The 23,658-nt window shown below is 53.1% G+C and overlaps 1 protein-coding gene across 1 annotated transcript in view; it reads left to right on the forward strand.

Moving 5' to 3' along the window:
- Positions 1 to 23,658, forward strand: part of LOC119970901 (hydrocephalus-inducing protein-like) — a 140,942-nt gene that overhangs the window by 7,768 nt on the left and 109,516 nt on the right. The window contains exons 4-6 of the mRNA XM_038806010.1: positions 1,426 to 1,559; positions 1,645 to 1,803; positions 18,249 to 18,529. Of these exons, the coding sequence (XP_038661938.1) occupies positions 1,426 to 1,559; positions 1,645 to 1,803; positions 18,249 to 18,529 (574 nt within the window). The remainder of the gene's footprint in view (positions 1 to 1,425; positions 1,560 to 1,644; positions 1,804 to 18,248; positions 18,530 to 23,658) is intronic.

The following is a 23,658-nucleotide window of genomic DNA, read 5'->3' on the forward strand; positions in this document are numbered from 1 at the left end:
AGTGATTAGGAGGACTTTACTGCAGAACTCTACTCCAGTTCCTACACCAGATGCCTGATCTCTCTTGGCACTAGAGTGCAGCACTTTTTGAATAGAAGCTATGACTGTGGGTGGACTGGAGGGACATTACCCGATGCTAGATGTTGTAAGAGAGGAACTCCGTGCTTGATGTTTCGAATTCAGTGGGCAGGATTCTCAATTGGCTGACACCGAAATTGCGAAACGCGATTGGGCTGAGAATCGGTTCCGACGCCAAAATTGTGACGGGTGCCAATTTGACGCCAAATCGCAATTCTCCGTCACCTCGAAGGCACAGTCAATGCATTCCGTAACGCACACATAGTAAATACCGTTTGCGTGTCATGAGCCGACCCGACCCAGTATTCTCCAGGGCTTCGCGATGGACTGAGTTTCCAACGGGATGGTCCGCTGGTGCTTTTAAAAATCGTGAAACCGGTGTGGCAGCTGCTGAGGGAGAGCGAGGGGGTACTGAAGGTGTCCAACATCGTCACAGTGTGCTGACAGATGTGCCGTTGGCTGGGGGGCCTCTGCCAGGGTTTGAGGGAGTAGTGGAGGTTGGCCAGGAGATGGGCTGTGGGGTCGGGTTGGATGGGCATGGCACACGATTGCCGCAGCCGGTTAGGCAGCCATGCAGCTGCGCACACCGCTAACAGCCCACTTTGAACTTAGGGCCATGGGTTGTATCTGGCCCAGCTGACCCATCAGCTGTATGGTCGCGTTCCAGCAGAACCAGTTGTCTGGGATAAATGTGTGTGGGGAGTGTAATGTGTATGTGCGGCTGCAGCTTGTCAGCCTCCCGAGTGTCAATCATGGACCCGGCGAATCCTGCACCATTTTTCATTGGAATCGATTGTGTTCCACACGACACTGGTGCTAACCCCTCAATAGTAATGGAATCGGTCCAGGTGTGGTGCCAATTTTGTTGTCGTAAATGTCTGCAAATACTGCGTTGACATCAACACAGTCTCAGAAACAGAGAATTCCTCCCCCATCTCTTGCTGCCCCAAGGCGTTCCAGTGAGTGGAGTTCCTCAGTGCCAAAAATGGAGCTATATGCTGCCTCAGCCGCACATTCCTCACTGAGGGCCCCCTATCTAACGAGGGGGGCATTAAATAGCGGTATGTTTCTCGGCTCTGTGAGCGCCTGGAAACATGTGGCTAAACACGCTTGCTGTGGGATTTTTCCCATTTAGTTAATTCGTGGCCATCGTTACTGTTGTTATGGCAGAAACACAGCATTGAATTTGTGCACATTATGATGCCAGAAACACATTGGCAAGAACTTGTGGGGCAAGGTCCTCTGGATGTTCACGCCAACGGGATCTTCTGGTCCTGCCAACACTATACCCACGCCGCGAGTTTCCCTGTGGCATGGGGTGAATTCAACAGGAATTCCAATTGACAGCATCAGGACCAGATGCTCCCATCGCCGGCCAACATTGGGCTGCCCTCAACCCCGCCGCCGCCGACAGACACGCTGCGGAGAGGCGAGAGGATCTCCCCCTTCGAGAACTCCGCTGTAATTTTGAGTATAGCAGTGTAGGTACTTGATATTGCCTCTCTGTAATTTACTCTTAATTTATCTGCATCTGTTGTAGCATAACAGTGCTTTTTCCTTACTCAGATTGAAGTCGCCAATCAAAAGAACAAAGTAGTTAATTTGAAAGCTCCCAGGATTGGGCAGGTTGTGAAGAAAGTAGTCCCAATAATCAACAGAAGCAGCGCACCCCTGACATTCAGTCTCATTGTGAATCCCAACCAACTGCTTCTTCAGAACCAGAAGGTATGAATTGCTAATATTTACAATGCAATGTACCCTAAATGCCTGTGCTGGTGTGATCTTTCTCTAACCACCATATGTTAGGGTTATTGTAAACAACGGGAGATTTCCTTTAATCACTACATGTTAGAGTCATCCGGCTTGGGTCACTGTTTGTGCAGAGTCTGCACGTTCTTCCCATGTCTGCATGGGTTTCCTCCGGGTGCTCCGGTTTCCTCCCAAAAGTCCCGAAAGATGTGCTTGTTAGGTAATTTGGACATTCTAAATTCTCCCTCAATGTACCCGAACAAGTGCCGGAATGTGGCGATTAGGGTATTTTCACAGTAACTTCATTGCAGTGTTAATGTCAACTTACTTGTGACACCGATAAAGATTATTACTAAATATGACTCGAAAAATAACCCCCTCCCCCTACACTTCAAAGCTGATGGTGGCCAACTCTTTAAAGTGAAGCATAAATAGTTTCCCTCAAAGTGAACTTAACCTTCTCAAGATACAGGAACTCTATCAGGTACCCCAGCCACACTGAGGCACTGAGTAGAGAAGTTGACCTCCACCACCTGTGAGCAATCAGCAAGACCAAGGCTAAAACATCCGCCCCTGTCCCCATCTGCAGCTGCAGCGGGTCCGAAACAGCACATATGGTTCCCAGGGGATTGTGCTACAAGCCTAAGAGCAAGATTGGCCATATGGTGCTGAAGAACGGACCCCAAAATTTCTCCAACTTCGGACAGGACCAAAAATATGTACATGGTTTTCTGGGCCCCTCCCACAGTGCTCGGAAGTGTCCTCCACCCCCTTAAACAGCCGGCTCAAATTTCACCTTGTCAGGTGCACTCCATGCCCGACCTTTAATTGTATTAACCCGGTTGAGGCATTCACCCTCTGCAGCACCTTACACAACCCCTCCTCCAGCAGCCCCCCCCCCCCCCCCCCCCCCCCGCAACTTCCCCTCCCACTTGGCCTTAAACCTCCAAATGATGTCCTATTCTCCAGAATCCTCCCATAGATAGCCAAAATGACCCCCAACCTCCAACCCCATCACCGAAAACACCCCCTCCAACATCGAGGAGGGTGATGTCACCGGAAACGTCAGGAAAACCTTCCTTGCAAAATTCCGCACCTGCATATACCCAAATGCCTCTTTCCGTGGAGTCCCAGTCCTTGAAACACGTAAACCGCTCTTCCAGAAATAAATCTTTCATTTTCAGCAGCCCCCCCACAACCCCCCCTCCTCCACCCCTCCCAGCCTCGAATCCTGACTGTCTGTTCCAGTGTCCACCTCTCGTATTCTCCTCTAAGTATTGCTCACTGCCTCTCATGTGTCCTCCTCTCGTACTCTCCTCCCGGTGCTGCTGACTCTCTGTCCCGGTGTTGTCCTCTCGCACTCTCCTCCCGGTGCTGCTGACTCTGTCCCGGTGTTGTCCTCATGCACTCTCATGCCGGTGCTGCTGACTCTGTCCCGGTGTCGTCCTCTCGTACTCTCCTCCCGGTTCTGCTGACTCTCTGTCCCGGTGTTGTCCTCTCGCACTGTCCTCCCGGTGCTGCTGACTCTGTCCCGGTGTCGTCCTCTCGCACTCTCCTCCCGGTGCTGCTGACTCTGTACCGGTGTTGTCCTCTCGTACTCTCCTCCCGGTGCTGCTGACTCTGTCCCGGTGTTGTCCTCTCGCACTCTCCTCCCGGTGCTGCTGACTCTCTGTCCCGGTGTCGTCCTCCCGCACTCTCCACCCGGTGCTGCTGACTCTGTCCCGGTGTTGTCCTCTCGCACTCTCCTCCCGGTGCTGCTGACTCTGTCAGTGTGTTGTCCTCTCGTACTCTCCTCCCGGTGCGGCTGACTCTCTGTCCCGGTGTCCTCCTCTCGTACTCTCCTCCCGGTGCTGCTGACTCTGTCCCGGTGTTGTCCTCTCGTACTCTCCTCCCGGTGCTGCTGACTCTCTGTCCCGGTGTCATCCTCCCGCACTCTCCACCCGGTGCTGCTGACTCTGTCCCGGTGTTGTCCTCTCGCACTCTCCTCCCGGTGCTGCTGACTCTGTCCCGGTGTCCTCCTCACGCACTCTCCTCCCGGTGCTGCTGACTCTCTGTCACGGCGTCGTCCTCTCGTACTCTCCTCCCGGTGCTGCTGACTCTGTCCCGGTGTTGTCCTCTCGTACTCTCCTCCCGGTGCTGCTGACTCTGTCCCGGTGTCATCCTCTCGTACTCTACTCCCGATGCTGCTGACTCTGTCCCGGTGTCATCCTCTCGTACTCTCCTCCCGGTGCTGCTGACTCTGTCCCGGTGTCGTCCTCTCGTACTCTCCTCCGGTGCTGCTGACTCTGTCCCGGTGTCGTCCTCTCGCACTCTCCTCCCGGTGCTGCTGACTCTGTCCCGGTGTCGCCCTCTCGTACTCTCCTCCCGACGCTGCTGACTCTCTGTCACGGTGTTGCCCTCTCGTACTCTCCTCCCGGTGCTGCTGACTCTCTGTCCCAGTGACGTCCTCTCGTACTCTCCCCCCGGTGCTGCTGACTCTCTGTCCCGGTGTCGTCCTCTCGTACTCTCCTCCCGGTGCTGCTGACTCTGTCCCGGTGTCGTCCTCTCGTACTCTCCTCCTGGTGCTGCTGACTCTGTCCCAGTGACGTCCTCTCGTACTCTCCTCCCGGTGCTGCTGACTCTCTGTCCCAGTGACGTCCTGTCGTACTCTCCTCCCGGTGCTGCCGACTCTCTCTCCCGGTGTCGTCCACTGGTACTCTCCTCCCGGTGCTGCTGACTCTGTCCCGGTGACGTCCTCTCGCACTCTTCTCCCGGTGCTGCTGACTCTGTCCCGGTGTTGTCCTCTCGTACTCTCCTCCCGGTTATGCTGACTCTGTCCCGGTGTCGCCCTCTCGTACTCTCCTCCCGGTGCTGCTGACTCTGTCCCAGTCACGCCTCTCGTACTCTCCTCCCGACGCTGCTGACTCTGTCCCAGTGACGTCCTCTCGTACTCTCCTCCCGGTGCTGCTGGCTCTCTGTCACGGCGTCGTCCTCTCGTACTCTCCTCCCGGTGTTGCTGACTCTGTCCCGGTGTCATCCTCTCGTACTCTACTCCCGATGCTGCTGACTCTGTCCCGGTGTCATCCTCTCGTACTCTCCTCCCGGTGCTGCTGACTCTGTCCCGGTGTCGTCCTCTCGTACTCTTCTCCAGGTGCTGCTGACTCTGTCCCGGTGTCGTCCTCTCGCACTCTCCTCCCGGTGCAGCTGACTCTGTCCTCGTGTCGTCCTCTCGCACTCTCCTCCCGGTGCTGCTGACTCTCTGTCCCAGTGACGTCCTCTCGTACTCTCCCCCCGGTGCTGCTGACTCTCTGTCCCGGTGTCGTCCTCTCGTACTCTCCTCCCGGTGCTGCTGACTCTGTCCCGGTGTCGTCCTCTCGCACTCTCCTCCTGGTGCTGCTGACTCTGTCCCAGTGACGTCCTCTCGTACTCTCCTCCCGGTGCTGCTGACTCTGTCCCGGTGATGTCCTCTCACACTCTTCTCCCGGTGCTGCTGACTCTGTCCCGGTGTCGTCTACTCGGACTCCCCTCCCGGTGCTGCTGACTGTCTGTCCCGGTGACGTCCTCTCGTACTCTCCTCCCGGTGCTGCTGACTCTGTCCCAGTCACGCCTCTCGTACTCTCCTCCCGACGCTGCTGACTCTGTCCCAGTGACGTCCTCTCGTACTCTCCTCCCGGTGCTGCTGACTCTGTCCCAGTGACGTCCTCTCGTACTCTCCTCCCGGTGCTGCTGACTCTGTCCCAGTGACGTCCTTTCGTACTCTCATCCCGGTGCTGCTGACTCTCTGTCCCGGTATCGTCCTCTCGTACTCTCCTCCCGGTGCTGCTGACTCTGTCCCAGTGACGCCTCTTGTACTCTCCCCCCGATTCTGCTGACTCTGTCCCGGTGTCGTCTACTCGGACTCCCCTCCCGGTGCTGCTGACTGTCTGTCCCGGTGTCGCCCTCTCGTACTCTCCTCCCGGTGCTGCTGACTCTCTGTCCCGGTGTTGTCCTCTCGAACTCTCCTCCCGGTGCTGCTGACTCTGTCCCGGTGTCGCCCTCTCGTACTCTCCTCCCGGTGCTGCTGACTCTGTCCCAGTCATGCCTCTCGTACTCTCCTCCCGTTGCTGCTGACTCTGTCCCGGTGTCTCCCTCTCGTACTCTCCTCCCGGTGCTGCTGACTCTGTCCCGGTGTCCTCCTCTCGCACTCTCCTCCCGGTGCTGCTGACTCTGTCCCGGTGTCCTCCTCTCGCACTCTCCTCCCGGTGCTGCTGACTCTCTGTCCCGGTGTCATCCTCTCGTACTCTCCTCCCGGTGCTGCTGACTCTGTCGCGGTGTCCTCCTCTCGCACTCTCCTCCCGGTGCTGCTGAGTCTGTCCCGGTGTTGTCCTCTCGCACTCTCCCACCGGTGCTGCTGACTCTGTCCTGGTGTCGTCCTCTCGCACTCTCCTCCCGGTGCTGCTGACTCTGTCCCAGTGACGTCCTCTCGTACTCTCCTCCCGGTGCTGCCGACTCTGTCGCGTGTCCTCCTCACGCACTCTCCTCCCGGTGCTGCTGACTCTGTCCCTGTGTCGTCCTCTCGCACTCTCCTCCCGGTGCTGCTGACTCTCTCTCCCGGTGTCGTCCTGTCGTACTCTCCTCCCGGTGCTGCTGACTCTCTCTCCCGGTGTCGTCCTGTCGTACTCTCCTCCCGGTGCTGCTGACTCTGTCGCGTGTCCCTCCTCTCGCACTCTCCTCCCGGTGCTGCTGACTCTCTGTCCCGGTGTCCATCCTCTCGTACTCTCCTCCCGGTTGCTGCTGACTCTGTCGCGGTGTCCTCCTCTCGCACTCTCCTCCCGGTGCTGCTGAGTCTGTTCCGGTGTTGTCCTCTCGCACTCTCCTCCCGGTGCTGCTGACTCTCTGTCCCGGTGTCATCCTCTCGTACTCTCCTCCCGGTGTTGCTGACTCTGTCGCGGTGTCCTCCTCTCGCACTCTCCTCCCGGTGCTGCTGAGCTTGTCCCGGTGTTGTCCTCTCGTACTCTCCTCCCGGTGCTGCTGAGCTTGTCCCGGTGTTGTCCTCTCGTACTCTCCTCCCGGTGCTGCTGAGCTTGTCCCGGTGTTGTCCTCTCGTACTCTCCTCCCGGTGCTGCTGACTCTGTCCCGGTGTCGTCCTCTCGTACTCTCCTCCCGGTGTTGCTGACTCTGTCCCGGTGTTGTCCTCTCGTACTCTCCTCCCGGTGCTGCTGAGCTTGTCCCGGTGTTGTCCTCTCGTTCTCTCCTCCCGGTGCTGCTGACTCTCTGTCCCGGTGACGTCCTCTCGCACTCTTCTCCCGGTGCTGCTGACTCTGTCCCGGTGTCGTCTACTCGGACTCCCCTCCCGGTGCTGCTGACTTTCTGTCCCGGTGTCATCCTCTCGTACTCTCCTCCTGGTGCTGCTGAGCTTGTCCCGGTGTCGCCCTCTCGTTCTCTCCTCCCGGTGTTGCTGACTCTGTCCCGGTGTCGTCCTCTCGTACTCTCCTCCCGGTGCTGCTGACTCTGTCCCGGTGACGTCCTCTCGTACTCTCCTCCCGGTGCTGCTGACTCTCTGTCCCGGTGACGTCCTCTCGCACTCTTCTCCCGGTGCTGCTGACTCTGTCCCGGTGTCGTCTACTCGGACTCCCCTCCCGGTGCTGCTGACTGTCTGTCCCGGTGTCGCCCTCTCGTACTCTCCTCCCCTTGCTGCTGACTCTGTCCCAGTGTCGCCCTCTCGCACTCTCCTCCCGGTGCTGCTGACTCTGTCCCAGTGACATCCTCTCGTACTCTCCTCCCGGTGCTGCTGACTCTGTCCCAGTGACATCCTCTCGTACTCTCCTCCCGGTGCTGCTGACTCTCTGTCCCGGTGACGTCCTCTCGTACTCTCCTCCCGGTGCAGCTGACTCTGTCCTCGTGTCGTCCTCTCGCACTCTCCTCCCGGTGCTGCTGACTCTCTGTCCCAGTGACGTCCTCTCGTACTCTCCCCCCGGTGCTGCTGACTCTCTGTCCCGGTGTCGTCCATCTCGTACTCTCCTCCCAGGTGCTGCTGACTCTGTCCCGGTGTCGTCCTCTCGCACTCTCCTCCTGGTGTTGCTGACTCTGTCCCAGTGCGTCCTCTCGTACTCTCCGTCCCGGTGCTGCTGACTCTGTCCCGGTGATGTCCTCTCACACTCTTCTCCCGGTGCTGCTGACTCTGTCCCGGTGTCGTCTACTCGGACTCCCCTCCCGGTGCTGCTGACTGTCTGTCCCGGTGACGTCCTCTCGTACTCTCCTCCCGGTGCTGCTGACTCTGTCCCAGTCACGCCTCTCGTACTCTCCTCCCGACGCTGCTGACTCTGTCCCAGTGACGTCCTCTCGTACTCTCCTCCCGGTGCTGCTGACTCTGTCCCAGTGACGTCCTCTCGTACTCTCCTCCCGGTGCTGCTGACTCTGTCCCAGTGACGTCCTTTCGTACTCTCATTCCCGGTGCTGCTGACTCTCTGTCCCGGTATCGTCCTCTCCGTACTCTCCCTCCCGGTGCTGCTGACTCTGTCCCAGTGACGCCTCTTGTACTCTCCCCCCGATTCTGCTGACTCTGTCCCGGTGTCGTCTACTCGGACTCCCCTCCCGGTGCTGCTGACTGTCTGTCCCGGTGTCGCCCTCTCGTACTCTCCTCCCGGTGCTGCTGACTCTCTGTCCCGGTGTTGTCCTCTCGAACTCTCCTCCCGGTGCTGCTGACTCTGTCCCGGTGTCGCCCTCTCGTACTCTCCTCCCGGTGCTGCTGACTCTGTCCCAGTCATGCCTCTCGTACTCTCCTCCCGTTGCTGCTGACTCTGTCCCGGTGTCCTCCTCTCGCACTCTCCTCCCGGTGCTGCTGACTCTGTCCCGGTGTCCTCCTCTCGCACTCTCCTCCCGGTGCTGCTGACTCTGTCCCGGTGTCCTCCTCTCGCACTCTCCTCCCGGTGCTGCTGACTCTCTGTCCCGGTGTCATCCTCTCGTACTCTCCTCCCGGTGCTGCTGACTCTGTCGCGGTGTCCTCCTCTCGCACTCTCCTCCCGGTGCTGCTGAGTCTGTCCCGGTGTTGTCCTCTCGCACTCTCCCACCGGTGCTGCTGACTCTGTCCTGGTGTCGTCCTCTCGCACTCTCCTCCCGGTGCTGCTGACTCTGTCCCAGTGACGTCCTCTCGTACTCTCCTCCCGGTGCTGCCGACTCTGTCGCGTGTCCTCCTCACGCACTCTCCTCCCGGTGCTGCTGACTCTGTCCCTGTGTCGTCCTCTCGCACTCTCCTCCCGGTGCTGCTGACTCTCTCTCCCGGTGTCGTCCTGTCGTACTCTCCTCCCGGTGCTGCTGACTCTCTCTCCCGGTGTCGTCCTGTCGTACTCTCCTCCCGGTGCTGCTGACTCTGTCGCGTGTCCTCCTCTCGCACTCTCCTCCCGGTGCTGCTGACTCTCTGTCCCGGTGTCATCCTCTCGTACTCTCCTCCCGGTGCTGCTGACTCTGTCGCGGTGTCCTCCTCTCGCACTCTCCTCCCGGTGCTGCTGAGTCTGTTCCGGTGTTGTCCTCTCGCACTCTCCTCCCGGTGCTGCTGACTCTCTGTCCCGGTGTCATCCTCTCGTACTCTCCTCCCGGTGCTGCTGACTCTGTCGCGGTGTCCTCCTCTCGCACTCTCCTCCCGGTGCTGCTGAGCTTGTCCCGGTGTTGTACTCTCGTACTCTCCTCCCGGTGCTGCTGAGCTTGTCCCGGTGTTGTCCTCTCGTACTCTCCTCCCGGTGCTGCTGAGCTTGTCCCGGTGTTGTCCTCTCGTACTCTCCTCCCGGTGCTGCTGACTCTGTCCCGGTGTCGTCCTCTCGTACTCTCCTCCCGGTGTTGCTGACTCTGTCCCGGTGTCGTCCTCTCGTACTCTCCTCCCGGTGCTGCTGACTCTCTGTCCCGGTGACGTCCTCTCGCACTCTTCTCCCGGTGCTGCTGACTCTGTCCCGGTGTCGTCTACTCGGACTCCCCTCCCGGTGCTGCTGACTTTCTGTCCCAGTGTCATCCTCTCGTACTCTCCTCCTGGTGCTGCTGAGCTTGTCCCGGTGTCGCCCTCTCGTTCTCTCCTCCCGGTGTTGCTGACTCTGTCCCGGTGTCGTCCTCTCGTACTCTCCTCCCGGTGCTGCTGACTCTGTCCCGGTGACGTCCTCTCGTACTCTCCTCCCGGTGCTGCTGACTCTCTGTCCCGGTGACGTCCTCTCGCACTCTTCTCCCGGTGCTGCTGACTCTGTCCCGGTGTCGTCTACTCGGACTCCCCTCCCGGTGCTGCTGACTGTCTGTCCCGGTGTCGCCCTCTCGTACTCTCCTCCCCTTGCTGCTGACTCTGTCCCAGTGTCGCCCTCTCGTACTCTCCTCCCGGTGCTGCTGACTCTGTCCCAGTGACATCCTCTCGTACTCTCCTCCCGGTGCTGCTGACTCTGTCCCAGTGACATCCTCTCGTACTCTCCTCCCGGTGCTGCTGACTCTCTGTCACGGCGTCGTCCTCTCGTACTCTCCTCCCGGTGCTGCTGACTCTGTCCCAGTGATGTCCTCTCGTACTCTCCTCCCGGAGCTGCTGACTCTGTCCCAGTGATGTCCTCTCGTACTCTCCTCCCGGTGCTGCTGACTCTGTCCCGGTGTCATCCTCTCGTACTCTACTCCCGATGCTGCTGACTCTGTCCCGGTGTCATCCTCTCGTACTCTCCTCCCGTTGCTGCTGACTCTGTCCCGGTGTCGTCCTCTCGCACTCTCCTCCCGGTGCTGCTGACTCTGTCCTGGTGTCGTCCTCTCGCACTCTCCTCCCGGTGCTGCTGACTCTGTCCCGGTGTCGTCTACTCGGACTCCCCTCCCGGTGCTGCTGACTGTCTGTTTCGGTGTCGTCCTCTCGTACTCTCCCCCCGGTGCTGCTGACTCTGTCCCGGTGTTGTCCTCTCGTACTCTGCTCCCGGTGCTGCTGACTCTGTCCCAGTGTCGCCCTCTCGCACTCTCCTCCCGGTGCTGCTGACTCTGTCCCGGTGTCGCCCTCTCGCACTCTCCTCCCGGTGCTGCTGACTGTCTGTCCCGGTGACGTCCTCTCGTACTCTCCTCCCGGTGCTGCTGACTCTGTCCCAGTCATGCCTCTCGTACTCTCCTCCCGGTGCTGCTGACTCTGTCCCAGTGTCGCCCTCTCGTACTCTCCTCCCGGTGCTGCTGACTCTGCCCAGTCACGCCTCTCGTACTCTCCTCCCGACGCTGCTGACTCTGTCCCAGTGACGTCCTCTCGTACTCTCCTCCCGGTGCTGCTGATTCTGTCCCGGTGTCGTCTACTCGGACTCCCCTTCCGGTGCTGCTGACTGTCTGTCCCGGTGTCGCCCTAGAACATAGAACATAGAACATAGAACAGTACAGCACAGAACAGGCCCTTCGGCCCTCGATGTTGTGCCGAGCAATGATCACCCTACTTAAACCCACGTAACCCGTATACCCGTAACCCAACAATCCCCCCATTAACCTTACACTACGGGCAATTTAGCATGGCCAATCCACCTAACCCGCACATCTTTGGACTGTGGGAGGAAACCGGAGCACCCGGAGGAAACCCACGCACACACAGGGAGGACGTGCAGACTCCACACAGACAGTGACCCAGCCGGGAATCAAACCTGGGACCCTGGAGCTGTGAAGCATTGATGCTAACCACCATGCTACCGTGAGGCCCTCTCGTACTCTCCTCCCGTTGCTGCTGACTCTGTCCCAGTGTCGCCCTCTCGCACTCTCCTCCCGTTGCTGCTGACTCTGTCCCAGTGTCGCCCTCTCGCACTCTCCTCCCGGTGCTGCTGACTCTCTGTCCCGGTGTTGTCCTCTCGTAACTCTCCTCCCGGTGCTGCTGACTCTGTCCCGGTGTCGCCCTCTCGTACTCTCCTCCCGGTGCTGCTGACTCTGTCCCAGTCATGCCTCTCGTACTCTCCTCCCGGTGCTGCTGACTCTGTCCCAGTGACGTCCTCTCGTACTCTCCCCCCGGTGCTGCTGACTCTGTCCCGGTGTCCTCCTCTCGCACTCTCCTCCCGGTGCTGCTGACTCTCTGTCCCGGTGTCATCCTCTCGTACTCTCCTCCCGGTGCTGCTGACTCTGTCGCGGTGTCCTCCTCTCGCACTCTCCTCCCGGTGCTGCTGAGTCTGTCCCGGTGTTGTCCTCTCGCACTCTCCCACCGGTGCTGCTGACTCTGTCCTGGTGTCGTCCTCTCGCACTCTCCTCCCGGTGCTGCTGACTCTCTGTCCCAGTGACGTCCTCTCGTACTTTCCTCCCGGTGCTGCCGACTCTGTCGCGTGTCCTCCTCACGCACTCTCCTCCCGGTGCTGCTGACTCTGTCCCTGTGTCGTCCTCTCGCACTCTCCTCCCGGTGCTGCTGACTCTGTCCCGGTGTCGTCCTCTCGTACTCTCCTCCTGGTGCTGCCGACTCTCTCTCCCGGTGTCGTCCTGTCGTACTCTCCTCCCGGTGCTGCTGACTCAGTCGCGTGTCCTCCTCTCGCATTCTCCTCCCGGTGCTGCTAACTCTCTGTCCCGGTGTCATCCTCTCGTACTCTCCTCCCGGTGCTGCTGACTCTGTCGCGGTGTCCTCCTCTCGCACTCTCCTCCCGGTGCTGCTGAGTCTGTCCCGGTGTTGTCCTCTCGTACTCTCCTCCCGGTGCTGCTGACTCTCTGTCCCGGTGTCCTCCTCTCGTACTCTCCTCCCGGTGCTGCTGACTCTGTCGCGGTGTCCTCCTCTCGCACTCTCCTCCCGGTGCTGCTGAGCTTGTCCCGGTGTTGTCCTCTCGTACTCTCCTCCCGGTGCTGCTGACTCTGTCCCGGTGTCGCCCTCTCGTACTCTCCTCCCGGTGTTGCTGACTCTGTCCCGGTGTCGTCCTCTCGTACTCTCCTCCCGGTGCTGCTGACTCTCTGTCCCGGTGATGTCCTCTCGTACTCTCCTCCCGGTGCTGCTGACTCTCTGTCCCGGTGATGTCCTCTCGCACTCTCCTACCGGTGCTGCTGACTCTGGTGCGGTGTCCTCCTCTCGGTATCCGGTAAATTTCTCGAAATCAATTGCTCGAAAGCTAATTGCTCGAAGCCAGTTGATCGAAAAATTATTTCTCAAACTATCAATTGATCGAATGATAGATTGCTCGAAAAGAAGTACTTCAAAAAAGGTATACCCAAGATGAACAATGTTCATTACATAAAAAAGCAACTAATAAAAAAACAATTAATTGGTTCAATAAATAATACCAACAATTACAATTCATAATTTTATTAGACTTTAAAACTTATAAAAAGTTTAAAATACCAAGAATTACAATTCATAATTTTATTAGTCTTTACAATTTATAAAAAGTTTAAAAGATTTTAGTAAGAAAAAAATAAAGTTAAAATTCAGGATTGCCAATATATGTTGGCTACTCCATTAGTATGCAATATTGTGTGCAACACTTCTTAAATATTCTTCTACATTTCCCGTTTCGTTATATTTTGATACAATATCCTGTAATCGTTGTGCCCAGTCACGGTATTTTTTTCTGCTCACAGCTGTACTCACACCTCCCACAAATTGTTCGATTTGCAACTCGTGTAAACTTTGCTCTCGCTTTAAGCCATCTATAAACTTCCAAATCGACGGATGACAAGCACTTAGTTGATGTTGGAAACTGTTGTGCCATCCCTCAATAGAATTGTTCGTTTTCGGCAATCCTTCTTTGACGTAATCGAAACAGTTCCACATTTCATGTTTAAATATAGGAGTACATCTACGGTTGTGTCTATACGGCCGACCAATCCACGTATCTTCAAAGCAATCCGCTACTCCTTGAAGTTCATCTGGAAAAATCTCATTTTCAGTTAAAGATTCAAATGTTGCCACAACATTGGGTATCGGTATAAATGCCAATGCAGATAAGAGACGAGCTTTAAAAGCAAATTCGGCATTGGTGTCGTATATAAGCTTTAGGCCACTTCGTTGAATTTTTCTGTAAAGGGTTTGACAAAAATGAAAAAAACACCCACGACATTTAGACATTGGAAATTCTTGTTCTATGGCCTTAACCATGGCCATTTCAAAATCAATCATTATTGTCAATGGCTGGAATATAGGGATTTTTTCTTTTAAAGCCATCAGGAACTTCCTATACGTTTCTTCAGTCTTGTTAGGTAGCAGTGCATATTCAAGGGGTATAACATTACCTGATTTCACACCATGTATTGTATACAATTGAGCAAAAATCGAGGGCACAGTTTTAAATGTTCCATCAGCATACCAGTGCTCCGAACGTACTAAGATATCGAGATTCTTTTGGGTTGCAAAAATTAATATACGACCATTTGTGGGACCAGAGTCATAAATAAGGAATAAATCTCCTTTGCTGGTTTTTGTAAACTCTTCAGGGATATCAAGATCGAGGTAACTAGTAGGCAAAGCATGTCCAACATTCTTTCTTGCGCGTGTATTGCGTATGGTTCTTTTCATATTTTCTACTGAAGGAAGCTTCACAGCTGCAGCACCACTTACCTCTATTGAGGCACATGATACAATATATTGCGGTGTATCTCGACTATTCATCGCATGTTCTTTCACTTTCTCCATTGCTTTAGTAGCTTCAATTCCAGCAGCGTCTCCTGCATGGTTGTGATTCCCACTTTGTTTCGTGATACTATCATCAATTGCGATAACACGCGCACAACATTTTCTTGTTTTGGACATTTCACATTTCCAATATATCTTATTGTTCACCGCTTTGTCCTTAATATATAGGTGACCATCCGAACACAATTTCTGCTTCCCTTTTTCGCTCGCTATGAAACTTATATCCATCTTGAGGGTTCGAGGTTTTCAGAATTAATAGTATTTAGCAGTGGTGTTTAACGGTTAATTATTTATTAGTTATCGTTTAAAGAGTGAATTGCTTTGAAAGAATTGGTAATTAACGTTTAAATATTTATTAGTGATTGTTTAAAGAATGAATGTCGGCTTTCGAGCAATCTGTCTTTCGATCAATTGATAGTTCGAGAAATGATTTTAACGAGCAATTGACTTCGAGCAATTAGCTTTCGAGCAATTGATTTCGAGAAATTTACCTGGAACCCCTCCTCTCGCACTCTCCTCCCGGTGCTGCTGACTCAGTCGCGGAGTCCTCCTCTCGCACTCTCCTCCCGGTGCTGCTGACTCTCTGTCCCGGTGTCGTCCTCTCGTACTCTCTCCCGGTGCTGCTGACTGTCTGTCGCGGTGTCGTCTTCTCGTACTCTCCTCCCGGTGCTGCTGACTCAGTCGCGGTGTCCTCCTCTCGCACTCTCCTCCCGGTGCTGCTGACTCTCTGTCCCGGTGTCGTCCTCTCGTACTCTCTCCCGGTGCTGCTGACTGTCTTTCGCGGTGTCGTCTTCTCGTACTCTCCTCCCGGTGCTGCTGACTCTGTCGAGGTGTCCTCCTCTCATTCTCTCTTCTCGGTACTGCTCACTGTCTGTCACGGTGTTATCCTCTCGTACTCTCCTCTAGGTACTGCTCACTGTCTGTCACGGTGTTATCCTTGCGCACTCTCCTCTAGGTGCTGCTGACTCTCTGTCGCGGTGTCCTCCTCTTGTACACTCCTCTAGGTATTACTCACTGTCTGTCACGAATTTCAAAACAAGCAGATTCACCATGATCATATTGAATGGTAGAGCAGGCTCAAGGGGTTGAATTATCTCCTTTGCTCTTCTTTTGGATGTTCTTATGTAATACTGATTTGAGCTGCAACTGTGCACAAAATGGAATGTACTGCTTTGTGATGTCCACTCTGAAAATTCACTTCTGCACTACCTGACCCAGAACAACTCTTCACAGAGATTAAAGGGCCATTAAATGGCAGCATGGTGGCACAGTGGTTAGCACTGCTGCTTCAAGATGCCAGAAACCTGGGTTCGACTCTGACCCAGGCCTAACTCTGTGTGGAGTTTGCACTTTCTCCCCGTGTCTGCATGGGTTTCCTTTGGGTGCTCTGGTTTGCTCTCACAGTCCAAAGATGTGCAGGTTAGATGGACTTGCCATGCTAATATGCCCCTTAATGTCCAAAACATTAGGTGGAGTTATGGGGATAGGGCGTGGGTGTAGGCCGAGGGAGAGTGCTCTTTTGGAGGGGCAGTGCAGACTCGATGGGCCGAATGGCCTGCCTCTGCACTGTAGGGATTCAATGATTCTGTAATTAATTGGTGAATGGATCCCCCATTTCTATCACAATCCCACCCACTCTTTGAATGGTAGCCTTGTTTTCAGCAGCCACTGGCCTCTCTGACTCAAACACTGGTGGTGTTCAGCATTGTGTCTGCTGCCTGCATACCAGGCATTGACAAGAATTATATGCTTTGTCTGCTCACTTGTCTAGACTTTGAGGGAGTGGAACACTTGCAGTTGTGGTACATCTGTGAAGTGAGATCAGCACCCAGAAAGTATGTTTGCAGTCGGTGGCACCTTCCTTACACCATAGGGAAATTTACTCTTAGCATAGTTGCAGGCATGCTCCTCCTGCTTCTCTCTGAAAAGAGCATTAACAATATACTCCCCTCGCTTGTCCTACAGACTATCAGTCACCTCCCTTATTTAGGAGTGGACAGCAAACGGCGAGTTGTGAGAAATCTCCAGCTCCAGACTGCAATAATCCCAACATGGAGAGCTTTATTTGCAATGGTTGCCTTTCCACCCAATGGACATGCTGTCACCCCCCTGCTCTGAGTCATGTTGTCCATCTCATGGCAAATTTCATTAATGACGTCTTTGGGAAACGGTGGCATTATACACACTACAAAACATTTTGCTGACCCACAGGAGGTGGGAACAAGGTGGGGGGAGTGGGGAGGGATTTCTGATAAAATTGTGGGGCGCCATGGCGGACGGGCTCCCCAACCACGGCAGACTAGCTACTCACCCATGGCAGACTGGTTCCCCAACTATGGCAGATTGGTTCCTCAATCATGGAGGACTGGCTCCTCAATTGTGGCAAACTGGTTCCCCAACTATGGCAGAAAGGCTCCCCAACCCTGGAGACTCTCCCCAAATATGGTAGATTGGCTTCCCAACCATGGACGACTGGTTCCCAACCATGGCAGACTGGTTTCCTATCCATAGAGGATTGGCTCCCCAGCCATGTCGTGCCGTTTGAGGATTTTCCCAAACAAGAAGAGGATCAGATTGGTTTTCTGCCACAAGGAGGCTGGAGGAATCATCTCATCAGGCCATCAGCCGGCAGCTCTGACCTGATCAGGGCAATAGTCTCAGAGACAGACACTTATTGAGCTGCCATCCATAAAATCATGAGGACAGTGGCACCAGGTGTGTTTTGCCAACACGCATTTCCAGCCGATTTTGGAATCTCAACAGATTTGGTAACATGTTTCCCACTGAAAACCCTGGATAGGTATGTCCTGGTGAGCACCCTTCTCCCCCACTCTGCCTGCTCTCTGAAACAGCAGATTGTCCTCTTCTGTTTTGTCTCTGCTTAATCTTCCTGTCATACTGCAGGCCAATGGCATCAAAATGATAACACCCATGACTGGCAGCCGGTGGTCTGAGTAACCCCCTGCAGTGAGAACCACAGCCACGTGCCACCATCGCTCACAGTCGGCTTCACTAACTTTAAGTCTTTAAGTGACAGTACCAACCTCCAAGCACTCAGGCAACAGAAATGAAGAGTAATGAGCCTCTGTGTGGTTTACAAAACCTTCAGAGAGTGTTGCTGGAGAGTCCTTCCTGCTGCTGAAGGCAAGGTTAACTGTCATAGGTTAAGAGAGGGTGTTAGCTGGAGCATCAAGTTTGAAAAGGCACTGCCACGATGAAATTAATACATTGACATCTGCATCTGCCCAGTTTTCCAGTGCATGATTGTAAGACACTCATGAACAACTTACCCAAAATGTTATCTGACATTGCCCACGTCAGCAATGTGAAAACGTGGGCCTGAAATAACACTTGTAGCACCAGAAGTGCACGTGCTAAACATTTCAATTTTGTGGCCAGTCAGCCTGGGCAATCTGGGAAAGTAAGCACATTGGTCATTCAGCACCATAAACACTATGCTACTGTGCTGCTCTGCATAATGGCACTGATGCTGCTTAACAAAATGGCTGTGCCAAGGGAGCCACCACCTTCTCACTGAAAAAAGATTAGCTTTTGGCGGTTGGCAGTAACTAGAAGACTGAAACACAGAAAGTGTTTCTCAACTGTTTTGGTTTTTTTTAAATTTTGAGTGCCCAATTCATTTTTTCCAATTAAGGGGCAATTTAGCATGGTCAATCCACCTAGCCTGCACATCTTTGGATTGTGGGGACGAAACCCATGCAAGCACGGGGAGAATGTGCAAACTCCGCACGGATAGTGACCCAGGGCTGGGATCAAACCTGAGACCTCGGCGCCGTGAGGCAGCAGGGCTAAAGTGTTAAACTCATGTTTGCTGTTTCAAGGGTTCATTTAACTCGTGCTCACCCCTGTTTATGAGCTTTCTTTTATTCTTTTTCAGGTTCTAAGTATATCGCCGAGCAAAAGCATCAAGCTGGATGCAAATGGAGGCACTTGTGATGTGGTGGTGACTTTCTCCCCACTTTTCCGAATTCCCCAGTTTGCAGAAGAAGTGATGATGGAGTGCACAGGTGTGTCGAAACCTCTATTTGTGATACGCGGAAGTGGCCAGGGAATCGAAATCATACTGGACCAGGACTGCATTGCATTTGGAGCAGTTGTTCTCCGGAGCGAGGTTACTCGGCTGATCATGTTACAAAATGTTGGAGACATTGGTGTAAGGTACACGGATCATTACTAGCAGGAGACATTTGGTCTAATTGGAGGAGGAAGGGGTGCCGGGGAAGCTGTGTTCATTTGGGGCTCTCACAGTTTGGCTGAACTTAACAGTCAGAACCCTGTTCCACCTGTTCATGGGCCCTCTCTCTTTAAATAATAGCTGTAGCTAAGTAGGCCACACTCTTGCCTCTGAGTCAGAATGATGTGGGTTCACTCCAGAACCCTGAACACATATGGCAGCCTGACACTTGGCAATGCCAGTGCTGAGAGAGGGCACTATCAGGAGCTATCTTTTGGATGAAACCTTAAACTGAGGTGGCATCTTTTTCATTCGTTCATGGGCAATCATTGTCCTATTATTATTCGTTCGTTGGATGCAGGTGTCACTCACCAGCTTAGCACTTTGTTCCCATCCCAAATAACCCTCGAGAAGATAAGTTGTCTTCTAAAACCGCTGGAAACAGAGTTCCAGGGTTTTGACCCCACGACAATGGTGATCATCTAAGCAAGGATTCTGTGTGCTTTGAGGGACATTTGCAGGTGATGGTGTTTCTGTGTATCCCCTTCCCTGCTTGGAAGATGCTATTGAATGAGCTGTGGTGAATTGCTTCTTGCAGCTTGTGGATGGTACATATTGCTGCCACAGTGTGTCAGTGGTGGAGGGAGTGAATACTTAAAGTGGTGGATGGAATGCTGATCAACTGGGCTGGTTTGCCCTTGATGGTGTTGAGCTTCTTGAGTGTTGTTAGAGCTGCACTCCTACAAGCAAGTGGAGAATATTACATCACACACCTGATTATTGGGCCTTGTAAATGGTGGACATCCTGAGAAGAGCCAGGAGCTGCAAAATTCCAGTCTATGACCTTCTCTTGTCATCGTATTTATATGGTTGATCGCGTACAGTTTCTGGTCAATGATAATCTCCAGGAAGTTGATTGCAGGAAATTCAGTGATGGTAATGCCACTGAATGTCAAGGAGAAATAGATATGCTCTCTCTCTCCCTCTCTCTCTCTCATATTGGAGATGGCACACACCTGCATTTGTGTGATGCTATTATGACTTGTTTCTTAGCAACCTGAATATTGTATAGGTCTTGTTGCATGTGGACTCAGGCTAATTCTATATCTGATGATAATGAATGCCAACTTTTTGAGTTTCTAAATCTACCTCATTTAACACAGTGGCAGGGTGGTGGTGCCACACAACACGACGAAGAGTATCTATTATGTATTGTTTTTTTGTATTCTTTCATGGGATGTAGGCATCACTGGTAAGGTCAGCATTTAATGCCTATCTCTAATTGCCCTTGAACTGAGGGGCAATTAAGAATCAACCACATTGTTGTGGGTCTAGAATCACATGTAGCCCAGACCAGATAAGAGTGGCAGGTTTCCTTCCCCAAACAGCATTAGTGAACCTGATGGGCTTTTATGACAAACAGTAGTTTAATGGCCACCATTTTCGGTCCAGATTTTTAGCTGAATTCAAATTCCATCATCTGCCATGATGGGATTCAAACCACGTCCCCTGGAGCATTACCATGGGTCTTTGAACCGTTAGTCCAGCAACAATACCACTACCCACTACGCCACCGTCTCCTCGGTGGCACACTTCTGGTGTTGTCAAGAGACTTCAGGCTTTGTTTGGAACAAGAAGGTACAGGAGATTTGCAGCTCCAGGCTGCTTTGGGGCAGCACAGAGCTGCTGTCTTTACATTTGTACTACATGGCTGCTAGATGTATTCTGCCTGAGACAGGGCTCCACCCTCTGGAGTGGTCATTCACTCTTGGTTTCTATTGAGGACTGTGGGGTGGGTCACCTTCTAATACTTTCATGGACAAATTACATGTAGGTTTATGAAGATGAGATCTTTTGGCTCATGTTCATTCCCTCAACACTTGCCACAGACTCAAATTTCAGATATTTCCTTCAGGACTCGGACAGTAATGATGGTCTTGGTAATGGACCTTGTGGACCCCACCCAGAGTACATTCTGTGCTCATGTGTTTCTCCCAAATGGTGTTTAACATCGAGAAACACAGGTTGCTTAATTTAGGTTGGGGGGGGGGGGGGGGGGGAGCGATATGTGGTAACTAGAAGAGATTTTGTAGCCCATGTTTGACCTGATGCCATGGACTTCATGGGATCCAGAGTAAATGTTGAGATTACCCAGGGAAAACCCTCCCGACTGTATACTAGTGTGCTGCCACCTCTGACGGAGTGACAGGACATACCTCAGGATGGCGATGCTGGTGTCTCGGATATTATCTGTCAAGTGTCATTTGGTGAGTCTGACCATATCAGGCTGTTGCTTGACTATTCTGTGGCAGACTCCCCAAAGGTGGACTTTGCAGGGTCAACAGGTATGGGCGTGCCATTGCTGTTCCAGTATCTTGATTGGGGCTTGGAGGCCCAACCAATTTTATTCATTTTTGACTTTTCTGTAGCGGTTTGGTACATCTGAACAGCTTGTTGTGCCATTTCAGATTCAACCACATTGCTGTTGGTCGAGAGACACAAGTAGGCCAGGCAAACTAAAGACAACAGATTTCTTTGCTGTAATAACGCATAAGGAAGCTGTCATTAACAAAGATGAATTTATTTATATATTTTCAATAGCCTGTGTAATGCAGCATCTCACTCCCAGTACAATCCTAGGTGGGAGGATTTGTTTGCAGCAGGCCCTGAATTCGGCCTACGTTTCTCCCTTGCTTATAACGATCCCCAGGTGGTTGGCCTCCGTCTCCTACCTCGGAGCTCAGGCTCCATGAGTCCCACAGGGAGACCAATGATTGTTTCCCCATGATCCTCGTGGGGATTATGACACTCTTCTCCTCCAGAGATTGAAAGTCCCCCATTAGCTGCCACTGGCAGAGGGCTTCTGTGCCCCTTAACCCTTGGCTGTGCATTGACTTGCACAGTTTAAAGGGCAACTTGACAAATACATGAATAGGATGGGAATAGAGGGATACGGACTCAGGAAGTGTAGAAGATTTTAGTTAAGACGGTCAGGTTCTGGGCCAGGTGCAGTGTAACGGGTCGCTGAATGGCGCTTCCTGGCAGACCTCTGAAGAGAAACTGTCGGGATCTTGGTGCCCGACACACTGTCGCCTGTCAGCGCAGATACCTTCACGTCCATATCAGAACCCGAGTCATAACACTTCTGCTGGGCCAGATGGGACAGCCCAGACTGATGGGCCCTCAACCTAAGGGGTACCTCATGCTGAAGTGATAGCTGTACTACCGCCGGTGAAACATCCCGACACACAACCTCACGCCCAGTCAAATGATCAACATGCTTTTAAGGGTCTTACCCTAGACTCAAACCCTATATGCGACTGTGGCAGTCTGGTCCAGTACCACTCCCAGAAGCCACAATGCGTCAGTGCCAAAACCCTGTGCATAAATGGTGTCCCCGGCGTGGAACGTTCGCTCCAGTGCCTCTGAACCAAGGTAACCCTACTGCAACTCCAGATGCTGCTCAACCATGGCCCCAAGGTTTGGAAGAGTATTATTCAACCGAGTCCTGAGGTGTCGTCCCAACAAAGAACAAAGAACAAAGAAAAGTACAGCACAGGAACAGGCCCTTCGGCCCTCCAAGCCTGTGCCGACCATGCTGCCCGTCTAAACTAAAATCAGCAAAGGTACAGCTGCAACATGACTTGCCAATTTTTATACTCAATGCCCCGGCCAATGAAGGCAAGCATGCCGTATGCCTTCTTGACTACCTTCTGTATCTGTATTGCCCCTTTCAGTGACCTGTGAACCTGTACACCAAGACCTCTTTGGCTGTCAATACTCTTGAGGGTTTGACTACCATTCACGACGGTATGTATGGACAACTATGAATGTTGTCCAGGTCTTGCTGCATACTGGTACAGATTGCTTCTATCTGAGGATTTGTGAATGGTGCTGAACAGGGCAGCATGGTAGCACAAGTGGATCACACTGTGGCTTCACAGCGTTCAATTCCCCACTGGGTCACTGTCTGTGCGGAGTCTGCACGTTCTCCCCGTGTCTGCGTGGGTTTCCTCCGGGTGTTCCGGTTTCCTCCAACAATCCAAAGACGTGCAGGTTAGGTGGATTGGCCATGATAAATTGGCCTTAATGACCAAAATAGGTTAGGAGGGGTTATTGGGTTAGGGGAATAGGGTGGAAGTGAGGGCTTCAGTGGGTCGGTGCAGACTCGATAGGCCGAATGGCCTCCTTCTGCACTGTTTATTCTATATTCTATCAACACTATGCAATTGTCAACAAACATCCCCACTTTCTGACGTAATGGTAGAGGGAAGGTCATGAGACAGCTGAAGGTGGTTGCCCCTGGGACAGTTCTCTCTGGTACTCCTGCAATGATTTAAAACAAAGTCAATTTAGAGTATCCAATTCTTTTTTTCCCAATTAAGGGGCAATTTAATGTGACCAATTCACCCACCCTGCACATCTTTTTTGGGGGGGTGTTCTGGGGGTGAGACACAGGGAGAATGTGAAAACTTCACAAGGACAGTACTGGGGTCTGGGATCAAACCCGGGTCCTTGGTACCTTGAGACAACAATGCTAAGCACTCCGCGCCCCTGAGACTCCTGCAGTGATATCCTGGAGCAATTATGACCTCAACCAGTGGAGAGTTTTACCCCTGATTGTAGTGACTTCAGTTTTGCTCAGGCTCTTTGATATCACACCCAACCAAATGCTGCTTTAATGTATAGTCCCTTTCACCTCACCTCTAAAATTTATCTTCATCATCCATGTTGGAACTGTTGCTCTTTCGGCATCGGAGTAAGGTCGCTAATTAATAATTGTTCAGAGTTGCCAGGTATCAAATGATATCACCACAAGGCTTTACCGGATATCAAATGACCACACAACCAGTTAGTCAGTTCAATTTCAAAGATAGTTTATTTACACACAAGGATTACTTCGACATGCAACACAAAATACTACAAGTTAAACTACAGCTAACAACTACAATAACCAATACTTAACTACAGGACAACCAGTTCTATGCAGATGGACAAGGCCTTTGTCCGGATCTTGCGTCGCTGGGTGGAAGAAGCGGCTCTGTTTCTGCTGGGCTCATCCGTCTGGTAGCGATCATTGGTCTTGAACTTGTCTGTCTGGTCATTATGCTGC

This window comes from Scyliorhinus canicula, chromosome 9 (genome assembly GCF_902713615.1).
Source record: "Scyliorhinus canicula chromosome 9, sScyCan1.1, whole genome shotgun sequence".
Taxonomy (NCBI): Eukaryota; Metazoa; Chordata; class Chondrichthyes; order Carcharhiniformes; family Scyliorhinidae; genus Scyliorhinus; species Scyliorhinus canicula.